The sequence below is a fragment of the Galleria mellonella genome, unplaced genomic scaffold (assembly GCF_026898425.1).
Source record: "Galleria mellonella isolate WM207_F2 unplaced genomic scaffold, CSIRO_AGI_GalMel_v1 utg139, whole genome shotgun sequence".
Taxonomy (NCBI): domain Eukaryota; kingdom Metazoa; phylum Arthropoda; class Insecta; order Lepidoptera; family Pyralidae; genus Galleria; species Galleria mellonella.
Window position 1 is genome coordinate 2,858,779 of NW_026441995.1, and position 13,236 is coordinate 2,872,014.

General features: G+C 32.5%; 2 protein-coding genes across 5 annotated transcripts in view; one reads left to right on the forward strand and one right to left on the reverse strand.

Moving 5' to 3' along the window:
* Window positions 1-479: 479 nt before the first annotated feature.
* On the reverse strand, window positions 480-9,907 carry LOC113518701 (diphthine methyltransferase). 2 transcript variants are annotated; one of them, XM_026903668.3, is made up of 5 exons: window positions 9,626-9,907; window positions 4,571-4,708; window positions 2,149-2,604; window positions 1,589-1,724; window positions 480-793 (listed from the first exon to the last, which is right to left on the reverse strand). In XM_026903668.3, the coding sequence occupies exons 2-5, from the start codon at window positions 4,701-4,703 to the stop codon at window positions 487-489; spliced, it is 1,032 nt and encodes a 343-aa protein (XP_026759469.2). In that variant the 5' UTR covers window positions 4,704-4,708; window positions 9,626-9,907; the 3' UTR covers window positions 480-486. The 2 variants fall into 2 exon arrangements, with proteins under 2 accessions (XP_026759469.2, XP_026759470.2); XM_026903669.2 differs by lacking the exon at window positions 9,626-9,907 and adding an exon at window positions 9,254-9,441 and having other exon boundaries at window positions 4,571-4,704.
* Window positions 9,908-10,422: 515 nt separating this feature from the next.
* LOC113513223 (uncharacterized) overlaps window positions 10,423-13,236 on the forward strand; it is a 41,541-nt gene continuing 38,727 nt past the window's right edge. For all 3 annotated transcript variants that reach the window (XM_052903611.1, XM_052903612.1, XM_052903613.1), the window contains exons 1-2: window positions 10,423-11,007; window positions 12,451-12,604. In XM_052903611.1, coding sequence (XP_052759571.1) covers window positions 10,821-11,007; window positions 12,451-12,604 — 341 coding nt within the window. In that variant the 5' untranslated portion in view covers window positions 10,423-10,820. The remainder of the gene's footprint in view (window positions 11,008-12,450; window positions 12,605-13,236) is intronic.

Consider the following 13,236-nt stretch of genomic DNA (forward strand, 5'->3'; position numbering starts at 1 on the left):
ACCAGTATTATATACATACTTGGCAAGCGAGTTAACAACCACAATTTGACTTTTGGCGATGTCTTAAGAGACGCTGCTACCCATACCTTTTTTTTTATACAACTTAGAATTGCAAACAAGCTGACGGCCCACCTGATGGAAAGTGGTAACCGTCGCCTATAGACATGAGCAGTACCATGGGCATAACAGAGTATACTGTTTCGCACATGATACCCCCCATGCGTTGCCATTCCTGAGGACTCAGGTGTTATTCCTCTGTACCCAGTAAATTCCTCGACCATAAGCTCCCTAAGTCGCCTTTTACGACACCCACGGGAAAGGAAGAGGTAACCTATTCTATGCTCGGGACCAACACATAGTATAATGTACTAATATACTTCATAATCTAAGGCCATAACAGAGTATACTACGTCATTTTATTGCAATTACAGATTTGATATTTTTTTCTTATAAAGGTGAAATTAAATAAATAATATGCTTAGTAAATCAGAATATAATTTGTCCAATATGTAACTTACAATCGTAAAATGAACAAGTAGCAACTAAAGATTCTTCATCGAACTGCCAATCTGCACCATACGCAATACTCTCATGTTCGAGGTACTCGCAAACAACACTTAGTGTTTGTTCCTCAAATCGCAGTATCCGGAACCCGCCGTACATGCAAGCTGCCAGAATCGTAGTGGGTTTGTAAGGATGAAATTTTAGGCGCCAAACTCCGCCATTTACTTCGGTTTCAGTGACGCTTTGCCTAAGATTTCTTGCGTCCCACAAACGTACTTTTTCATCGTAACTGGAATAGATAATTAACTTTTTTTTTATACCACTAGGGCGACAAACTTACAGCTCACCTTATTAGTGGAGTAGTTATCATAGTTTAGAAGTTCTTGCTATTATTTTAATAGCTTTTTTTTTTATTTTGTATTTTTACGGCAATAAATTATTTATTATTTCTATCTATAAATAAATCTTGTAACGTCGTCAACGTATAGATAACCCCTTATTTTATGGGCCACCAAAAGATTGATTTTATAGAATACATGTAGGTACATACCAGTAATTAAATTTTTGCAAGCAATATACAAAAGGAAAATGTCCTCCATTCATTCTGGCTATTTTAGGCAATTACACCACCAATTTTGTACCGATTTTAATATTTTTTGTTTATTAAAAACATTCCGAGTTTAGGATTATTATCTAGTAAGCCGTCAACTTAAAAATCCTTAGTTGGAGGGAAAGGGATTGTTAGTAATTAGGTCTAAAAGCCCCTTTGCTAGCAATATACCCTCTCAGGTTGACCTCCACTCGACATCATGGTTAATTGTTGTCGAATTCACCACGGTCGGCCAACTGACCTGTCATTCTTACCTATCATCTTCCACTGGTACTCCGCCGATGTACACATATAGCGCGGGCGACGTTACTATTTCATTTTCACCCAATAAAAAAAAAATAACCTTCGTTGCCTAGTTGTAGTTACTTAAGTATTTAAAGAATATAAAATAGGGAAATGAAAACGGTGAAAATTCACAAATTTTAGTTCGTCTCAATAAAATATTGAATTTTTACATTAAATATATAGGCAAACCTGCCAGTCAGTAATTGATGTTCCACTTCAATGTGACTTCTTATAGTTGTGACGCCTGCTTCGTGTCTTCTATTCACAATAACTGCGTCGTCAGATACTCTCATATCGTATACCTTGAAAATACAGTCGTCACCGCCTGTAATATTAATAATTACCATGAGAGGTAATAATTACCATAGGGGACTGCTACAACTTACCATCTATATCATTATAACATAAAAAAATATATTTAAATGTTCTTCTTCTTTTTCTGAATGGCAATCGGTCGCCATTTTTACGACCATTTCTGTCTGTGTCATGTATAAGAGGCACGTAACTCGAAAATTATTATTTTTCTACCAGTAATATTCAAAGCGCATACATTATAATCATAAAAAAAACAATTACTTAATTATATACTCAAACTATAGATCTCCAATTTAAACTTAATGTTCATCTTTCCCGCCATTTTTCTATTGTACAAAATTTTACATTTAAGATTTACGTATAGGTACGTAGTGTTGGGCCAAAACCGAAACTTACTTAGAACTTGTAAAAAAAAATGTGTAAATATTGTTTACCTGAATAAAATGTGTTCGTATTCCAATAATTGAAAGCAGTTATCCACGCCTCAAAATTATGACCTTTCCAACTTCCAATTTTCTGTAAGCCGTCTACTATAAGTTTTAATACGGTAATTCCACCTAACGAGTCACTGACAACCAGCGAAGGTTCCGCAGACGGTGTTTTATTTGTCGACCAGTCAACCGACAAAGCTAAAATATCTTGACCGAGACTTAAATTTGTCCATAATTTCAGACTTATGGTACCCTCCTGAACTAAGCGGTAAAGTTCAATAAATCCCTGCGATGTGACTACAGCCAAAACTGGGTAGTCCTGGATTGTATGGTAACACCATTTCTGGTCTAATATTCCAGAAGTATCCACGGTTTGAATGGGGCATAATTCAGTAGTGTCCTTATTGACGATGAACAGGTATATTTTCCCGAGCCTGATCTGTCTTGATGATTGTTCAACTGTAAAGCAAATGACAATTACTTAATTTTTTTGTCCTTTTATACCTACTTGTACGAGACAAGTTACGTGTATTGTTTGTAAAATAAATTTATATATATTTTTTTTAATGGTTGACAATGGAATGGTAGCCCCACCCGTGCTATCGGTATACACCGGTGGGACACCAGTGAAGGATGATAGGTGAGGATGAAGCAGGTCAGTTAGCCCATCGTGACGAATTCAACAAGAATTGTTCACGACGGTTTCCAGGGGGAACCACGTGGAGGTCGACCTAATAGAGCATATTGCTAGCAATGGGGCTATCAAACTCCATTGCTAACAATCCCTTCCCCCCCAATAAATTTATATTATGAATTTTATTTATTTATTTATGTAACATTCACTATATAAACTATTATAACTACTTAGATGTAAAGTGTACATATATTTTATTAATATAGGCGTTATTTTATTAGTTACAATTTTAGTACCAAATAGCTACAGTCTTTTTTTCTCTTTTACTCAAAGATAAATTATCTTTGTATTATTCTTTAAGTGGTACAATAAAGAGTAAATAAATAACCTATTTATTATTATAAGGGTACTAAGTGTACATATTCACCAGAGGGAGACTATGAACAATTCATCTATTTAGGTGTGTCTGTCTAGTCAGGTATGTAGATCTATCCCACGTTTGTTTCTGGCTTGAAGTAGCAGTACTTGCATGGCTGTTTCGGTTTGTAAGGGAAAATATGGCAATAAAAGTATAGGACAAGAAGGTATCTTAATACCGCGGACGGGCATAGTGTATTCTGTGATATCTATAAAGGTTAATGTCTATAGAAAACGGTAATCACTTTCCATTAGATGAGTCTCAATTCTCAAGGTCTCATTCAAATAAATTCCGAATTCCATGAAAAATATGTGTAATATATATACACTCCTCGCAAAAATTAAGGGAACATAAAATTTTTTGAAATTTTTGGGTGATTTTCAACAGGCTGTATTTCAGTGAAAAATAATCGTACAGGAAATTTAAAAAAAGGGTTTTGAAGCTTGAAAACTCTAGTTTTCAGATTTTTTGGTGAAAAAATTTTTTGAGCTCCGGTTTCCATGCAATTCTTAAACAAAGCTGAAAATAATTTTTTTCTAAATTTTCTAGGTTTTGTTTTTCACTCTATGGGCATGGAAAAATTTTTTCGAGCTACTCCATTGTATAGGACTCTTAGTGTGTTTATTCAGCTTCAAAAATCGCTTTGGATGGCTCAATTACGACCATTTGTCTCCGAGATATCGAACTTTAAATGCAAAAGCATCCTTTTCCATTCAACTGCTAATATCTCTGGAACTACTGGTCGCACAGCAAGCGGGCGCCGAGTTTCTTTATCTGCATAAAATTTTCTTGATTTTTTTCGATTTTTTTTTTTGATAATGAATTTTTAAAAAACAAAAAATTGAGTAAAAAGTGAAAAACAAATGAAATTATTGATTTTTGAATGGATTAGGGTGACTTTAAGGGACAAAAACCTTGTTCCCTTATTTTTTCCAAAATTTCAATCAATTGGTCCGGGAAAAACCGTTGAACCGATCGCTCCAGGGATCCCTTAAGGAAAAATTTATTTTCAGCTTTGTTTAAGAATTGCATGGAAACCGGAGCTCAAAAAATTTTTTCACCAAAAAATCTGAAAACTAGAGTTTTCAAGCTTCAAAACCCTTTTTTTAAATTTCCTGTACGATTATTTTTCACTGAAATACAGCCTGTTGAAAATCACCCAAAAATTTCAAAAAATTTTATGTTCCCTTAATTTTTGCGAGGAGTGTATTGTTTTGTATTAACCTTTAAGTGGTGCAATAAAAAGTAAATAAATAAATAAAAATATACATGTAGGTAGATCACATTTTTTCATAAATTCCTACAAATTGGAATACAACTTCTAAGCAAGCTGTTCAGCGATATAGATTGCTTTTGCAACGTTTAATATTTACCTTCATCCTTTTTCTCGAGTTGATACGTGCCGCAGACCAGCACATTGCGATATCCGTCAATAGGACACCATTCGACCGAATCGGCACTGTAGCCAGTGTGCCATTTCAGCTTGTTATTCCATATCACAGCCATGGAAACTAAAATAAACATATATAGTAACAAGGTAAATCACTGAATAATATCTATTCATTTAAAACAATTGACATAGATTTTAACTTAAAATTCCTGTTATCATACATTGCTGTATATAAGGCTTTTACCACGGACTAGCCATATCAGCCTTAAGGTGTTGCTGAGACTCAAGGCCACAGCTGGGCAGCGGCTAAGGCTGGCTCGGCGATAACCCTTTTTGTTTTGTTCGTTATCCACGATTTGTATAAGCCGAAATCGCATCAATCACCGTCAGATACACACACCTCTTCGAGAGGCGTAAACGAAGAACATGGGTACGGCAGATTCCCGTTGTTTAAAACTTCGAGTAATGGAGGTAGACTCGAGGCTCTCTGTGCCCTATAAGGGGTTAATAGATGCCCTGTAAGGGGTTAACAGATAATCCAATACAGTAGAGGACCGCATTAAATAAATTCGATGTGTTAATACTTTGGTGTGAATAGGAATGCTTGGAGAATTTTTTTTTTGTCGTGGGATGAGGGGCATTAGGCTAAAGGCGACCCTGTACGATTTATTCCTGTACTCGTCTTTTACAATGTCATTGTAATGAAAGGGATTTAGACAAATTATATTATTGATATGTCATCGTAAAAAGGCCCACGCTACAGGAATATGGAATAAAATACTTACATATTTTGTAAAACGATCGATGCTGTGTACTTTTACAAAGTACCTTTATACATAGTCTTTAGTGAGCCAACTATACTTATAAATATACTACTTAATCTACGTTTTCTAATCTACGTAATAATGATATATCTACCTAGAATAAGAAATATAAATTTTTCAGGCTAAAATTTTAGAAATTAAAACGAAAATTACTATTTTAGACCCATTTATTTTTAATAAAAATATGTCCATACACGAATAGGTAAATACAGCAGACTAACGCTATATTTCGTAAACTGTAATGAATTTAACATTTATATCTGCTTACGTTATTAATAAATTGCTAAAATTTGTACTGTCGTATGGTTCACCACTTACAAATAAGAAATATATTACGAATGAATATTTAATGGTAGGGGTAACAGTACGGTCTAACAAATCTTGCTCAAATATAAGAGTATGAATGTAAGGCCGCATTCACACCAACAGTATAGTCAGTCGCTAACTACTTTGTCAGTTCTGGCCTAAACAACTCAATTTACCAGAATTAAATTATACGTATGTTAGCATAGCGTATAATAATATTTTGTCAGATCAGTGTAAGTAAAAAGTTAAATATTAATTGGACAATTGGTAAGTTGTGTAACGATCGCTCATAGTCAGCGGCTAACTATAAGTGCATTCGGTGTGAATATTCCCCAACACACACAGTCAGGCAAAAGAACATGGGCGCATACATGTACAATAAAATAAAAGATCAACTGCCGAGAAGACAAAATTACAAATAGCTTTCTTTAAAAATCTGATACGAACACAGTGCTTAGATTAGATTACTAATCTTACGAGAATTTATTAGTTCTGCAAGTATTCAACTTATAAGCTTTGGGCATATATCAATTACCTTACATAAGTTTACTCTTTTCACTTCATTGAAATAAATATAAATGAAATATATATTTAAACTACTAGAAATTTTACATATTTTTTATGTCTTTGACAAGTTTTGATAGTTCTCATTTTCGTATACATTTCATTTGTGTTTATTTATAACTTTGCAGCACAGTACAGATATAATTTGAATATTTTAGGGCGTATGCAGACAAACGACTTTTTGTCCACGGAGATCTACCCGTTGATTTAGCCAGGAGCTTGACTATAATTCGTGTATATTATACAATGCAATCTGTTATATTTTGACAAACAACAAATATGTCAAAGTTCATCCTTCGTCTTAGGCGTAGGCCCATAATTTTACTATCATCTACTACTAAAACCTGATTATCAACTTTGCATCTAATTGTCCGCATCTTTTTTTTATATATTTCTATTAGAAAGAGATAAAATCCACACGAATGAACAATGATAGAAGGTAATAGATTATAAAAATATTGAAATGGACATCAAATAATTAATAACATTTATGTAAGTACTTTATTAATTAATGGTAACTTATTTTATAAAGTTAATCTATTTCGTAATTTCTCCTTACGTCTAACTACGCTATAAAGTATACTTGACGGCAGTTGGACCAAAACATTTTCTATATTGGATTAAGTTGTAACAGTTGAATTGGATGGATGATTAATAAATAAGAGAGTACAAGTAGGTAAAGATAGCCAGATATACATAATTAATGTTTCATTTAAAAGTGTCTTGTACACGGCTAAATAAAATAAGGAAAAATATAAAATAAAATTGTTCTCAATACAATATTTGTGCAACGTGAACATCAGTTTTGCCAATTTTAATTTCTTTTCATAGATATATAAAAGTAATAAATAAGGTAAATTATTTATATCTATGGTATATATTCCTTCATTTAATATTAAGATGAGCTATTAAAGAGATCTTAATATATCTTTTTATAGATTTATTTTTAATTAAATCTTTATTAATTTATTTAAACTTTAATATGCAGTTAAATTCTACATACATTTGGTGGACAGTGTTCTTCACTAGTCAACCATTGGGCGAACTGAGAAATAAGCAGGCAGTGCATTATTGAACAGAGGAAATATGAAGCAATAGTTAATATATTCATATATTATAAACATACAATTAGACTAATATAAACATACATATAATATATTAAATAAATAAATATATACATGTAATAAATACATACATAAATAAATACATAAAATATTAACAATTAACTGTAATAGAAAAGCAAATAGCGATCTATGATTCAAACAGAGTAACCAGCAAGATTAAATGTAATGATATATTTTGTGGAAAATCATCCATCCAAACTATTTAGATAAAACTGTAACATTTTTGTCAATTTGAAAGGAGATGACATTAAAAACTAAACTATATACAACTTATACTAGTACAAAATGAAATTATCAAAAATCAATGAGCACATTTTTTCTTATATACTATGTCATACATTTCTATAATGAGGTCACGAGATTGGCTTGAGTTGTATAGTAATTAATATTTAAAATACTTAATATCAAACAAATATTGCTGTATTTTCTCATTACATCAGCATTTGTTAATGTCTTGATTATAATGTATGAAAAAATCATATATATGTAAAACATTGAGATGATTTATATCTGTCGGTGAAAATGGGTAACTCAAATCTAATATAATTTCTGTACATGTTGTGGCATATAATTTACATAAATAAATCATGCACATTAATTATTTTCATCTAAACTTGGTTTATACAAGATTAGTTGGATAGAGTATACTAATATCAGCGAGAAGTAATAAGTGAAACAATATTCTGCAAAGAACAATTAAAATATTTTTTTACATTTCATAATAATATAAGGTGATTTAATAGTGGTATTTCTTCTGTGTTCATTGGACAGTCTCATGAACACTATCACCTTGTTAAAAGTTAGTATGCCCTTTCTAACTAACCCTGTGTATTTGTTGCTATATCATATTATACTGACATCACCACATAAATATAAGACATTGATATAAACATTAAAAATATCAATAGTTTGTTTGTATCTGAGGTAGATGTTCACAATAAATGTTGCATTCACAGCCTGTACATTGTTTAATCAGGACATAGTATTGATTATTTAACATGATCTCTTTCTATAGGTAATAATTGAACTCACAACTGCCAGATTTACTTACATTACCACTTATACTAAAATTTAAATAGTTGTTCTATTGTAAACAGGCATTTATGTATAACAAGTTTATATAACTCTTTGGAGTCCCACATATTGTTGCATTGTAGGTAAATAAGATCAGAAATTATATATTTGAAAATAAAATTGGACATTCTTTCTTTAAAAAATATTTTCGAAGCCTTAAATTTATGTCTAAGTACCCTGAATTATATATTTCATTTAACTTTAATCTAACAGTAAGATACTAACTCTTTCTTTTTTTTTTCATTTTACATTATAATTTTACTTACATTACAATTATAGAATCATATGACAACATAGATCACCATAACTTTTTATTTTCAAGTATACAACATTTTGTTATAAAATGGAATATTTGGAACCATCCACTGACAAAGAGCAATATGTTTTAATTTAAAGTAATAGTTTGAGTTAATAATTATGTTTTATAATCAAATGTGTGATATCCCTCTGTTATCAAAACATAGACTATATTTACTGGTATGTCTTAATTATAATGGTAACAGTTTATAAGCTGGCAGTCACTTGAAGAAACATTTCATATTATTTTATGTAAAGCAATACCGAAATTGAGGTACTAATGAATTGACTGTGAAAATAATTTGTGGAGCATACTACTGCCGTGCTGACCTCTCTGTCTCGATGAGACATTCCCTCACGAGTATGCGAGCATGGACAATGCCACGCTTGAGACGTTCAGCAGAGCTGCGACTTCCCGAGTAACTAGGCCGAACCTCTTTACCCATTTCTTCTATAACGGCCAGTAATTGTGCATACTTGGACGTACCATTGTCTTTATCCTTGCCGTTTGAGGAGGGCGACGAAGCCGGGACAGTAGATATAGTTGCGTGACTATTCCCGCCATGTGCAAGTTCCTTGTGAACGTTTTTACCGCTCATTGGTATAGCGGTCACAGTAACGTCGCTCAACTTCGACTCCACGGCTTGAATGTCCATCGCCTCCATCGCTGTAAAGTTACGCGGCTTTAGCACAAAAAAAGAACCGAACGAACTGAGAAAAAGGACAGCACTTACCTATCTTACAACTAATAGATAAAAGGTTTCACGCTTAAATCCACACTATTGTACCAAATACGCGACACATGTGATAAGTAATACATTCTACTCAAAATTACTATGTAGGACATACCTAATCCGATCACGTCCAATCTCCCGAAGACAACTGGTACTGGTGCTATTATTCGTGTCAAGATAAAACTAATAACGGTTACAATAAAATTCACTGGAATGTCTACAGTTTCATGTAAATGCAAATTAGTTTAATAAATAAAACCCGTATTTAAATATATTAATGTAATAAATAACAAACAAGTCCATGTACAAATCACCACATTGACAAGTGGTCAAATCAAAAATATTTTTATTTAAATGACCTAGACAACTTCCCGTACAGCCTAATGATACCCATAAACGTTCCAATCAAGACTTAAAGTTGTCGTTGTCTCTTTAGATGTATAGACGTACGCGTAGATAAAGACATTTTCGTTTCTTTTTATGCAACTTAGAAAGGCAAACAAGCTGACGGCCCACCTGATGAAAAGTAGTAATCGTCGCCTATAGACATAAACAGTACCATGGACATAACAGAGTATACTATTTCGCCCATGATACCCCCCATATGTTGCTATTCCTGAGGACTCAGGTGTTATTCCTCTGTACCCAGTAAATTCATTGCCATATACCATCTTTCAAATCAAAACACAGCCATGCATACACAACTGCTTCATGGTAGAAACACAAATGGGACAAAAGTGCCCAAGCAAACAACTTTTGTAAAGTCTCTTTTATTTTATTTCCAGTCTACAATTCATATTACTTAATCGTGTACGATCTTATACAGTTACATATTTTTTTAATCTGTGTATCAAATTTGTCTGTTTTTGGCTCGATGTCAAGGCAATCATATCATTCAATTGTCAAATTGGCGAAATTGGTTGGTTTCTGTCTATATTGATATCTATAATTTTTCTTTTTCTCCATTATTTTGTTCGTAAATTAAGAAAACGATTTTTATGTCTATAAAGTATAAAACAATCTTTAAAGTTCATAATATACGTTCCTGTACAACATGAACCAATCAGAATAAAATTAATTGAAACGACCCGACAACCGATCGCTTGTCGGACTAAATTGATCAAATGAATGTAAATAATAAAACAATAAGAGCTCGGTGTCAAGTGATTTCTCCGCCCACTGCAGCACACAGAATCATTATGTGTTCAGTGAGCTAATGGGTGAAGTGCTTCGAATAAATTGTTCATGTTATTGTGAAAGTGAAATTGTAAGGTGGAGCCAGTGATGAAAGTTGATGATTTCTGGTGATAATGTCTGGAGAAGGAGAGCGCGCGTCCCGGCCGAACTCGCTTCTACTAGAAGCGCCGCCGCCTGAACGGGAGCCGCTCCATTTTGATGTGCAGCTGGTAGGGGCACCGCCCGAGGTTGAGCAGCTCGTCAATAACATAAAACAAGTCGCTGAAGACTTCCTCTATCACTGGAAAACATTTCCTATCGGTAAGATATTGTTTTCTACCACATCTGTGTTACTAATTTACACTATCCTTACCAATGTTACAAAAGAAAAAGTCTGTTTGTTTGTTACCTCTTGGTGCCTTAACAGTTTAACGAATCACTTTGAAATACTACATGGGACATGAAAAGATGTAAGCTATTTTTTGAAGGAAAACCAGTCAATGAACATACTTTGATCATATCAATAAAAGAAAATCATACAAATCTTGTTTCATCATAAAAAATAATGATAAAATGTGCTATAAAAACTAATCAAAATATTTACATCACTTTTCTCATTTACATGGATGCTTGAGACTTATATATCTCTAAAACTTTTTTTATTAACCTTTAAAGTCATAAAATTTAATATCAAAGTGTAACATCTTTATAAATTAGAATACACTTGTGTTACTTCCAATGATTTTCATTTAACTATATTTTGTGACTTGACCAATTTGTTATTATCATAATAGTATCTATAGAATAAAAATGTAGTAGTTCAATATAAAAAAAAATTTAATACCTTAAAAAACTGTAAAAATGAAAATTACAAAAAAGTTTCACACACTCCTTAAATGAAATAAGTAACAATTTTCATTTGTTTCTATGATAACTTCAATAAAACTTGGTTACCTTTTCATTATCTTTTTTTGAAACACTATGTTAATAAAATATACTTATCTATATATCAGTTGCAGAGTGATGATCCAAGAGTTCAAATATTCTGATTCATATTGTTCAAGTTCATGACATCATTTACTACAGATGTGCTTATTTGTGTACAAGATAAAAAATAATATTTTGAACTTTGACCAAATATTATCTCATTATTCACTAAAATTATGTGTAATTCTTACTAATATTATAAATATATATATATATATATATATATAGGTATATTATTTATTACCTCTTGGTGTACTCTACTTTTTATTACTATTACGGTATTTTAGTTTAATAAATGCAGTAACTAAGTTTAAGGGTCACTTTAGGGTTTAGGGTTTTTTTTGGTGGATGAAAATGGAATGGTAACCCTGCCTGCGCTAACGGGATACGCTGGCGGAGCACCAGTGAAGGGTAATAGATGAGAATGAAAACCAGGCCAGTTAGCCCATCATAATGAATTAACCATGATAGTTTCCAGGGGGAACCATGAGGAGGTCGACCTGGTTGGGTATATTGCTAGCAATGGGATTTTTAGTCTCCATTACTAACAATCCCTTTCCCCCCAGGGTTTAGGGGTTACCACTTCTCATCAAGTTTTGTACTATTTATACATAATTTGATACATAAGTCTTTCATATCTGTATCTCATAAACAGCTCTAAATTCCATTAGATAGGCCATCAGTTTGTTTGCTGTTCTAAGTTCCGTAAAAAAGTTAATATAATTATTACGTGCAATTAAATCTGAGTATATTTATTAATTGCATTTTTCTGGGCAGTTTTACCGCCATCACGTTTCACTGGTCCGGGCAACCGTCCATCGGACATTATCATCGCTCCACCATGCGACGAGTTGGACGCAGCAGCGCTGGACGCCGGCCTAGAGCCGCATCCACTGTCGCCAAAGCAACTACATGCTATCAGAGAGAAAGGGTGTGTACTGTTATAAGTTACAAAAAATTAAATATAAGATGAAATTGAAATCAGTAGAATCTTTTAAAGGAGTATTCTTACGCATTACCACTCTTTAGAAATAACTTCCAGTAGCAGTATTTCCGAACTGATACAATATCATAACCTTCAATAAAAGAGCATATTCCTTTTTAAAAGGCTGGCTGCATACCTACAATGTGTTCTAAACAAAATCTACTATTAGACCTGAACATTTTTAGCAAAGAAACATTAGTCAAAAAAAGATCAGAAAAAATATATTGACTTTCCATATTAATTAGCGCGCCATGTTAGTATGGTAGTATAATTTTTTTTTGTTTTTTATCTACCCATATTCCTTTGTGAAAAATATTCACTAGTAGAACAGTCCTTTAAAATGATACTAACGATTTCTACTTTACACTAAGTATATATTTAGTTGATGATTCAATTGTTTAATTTATTTACTTAAAAATCTATAATATAGACGTGTCTACGTCAGTATAAACAGTTTTTATAAATATTATTATTAGAGGTAAATTTTAATTAACCGTTTCAATTGTACAATATAAGTTTTAAAACTACCGTATAATAACTAGTATATCTGATACAATGAGCATTTTTATATCGAACCG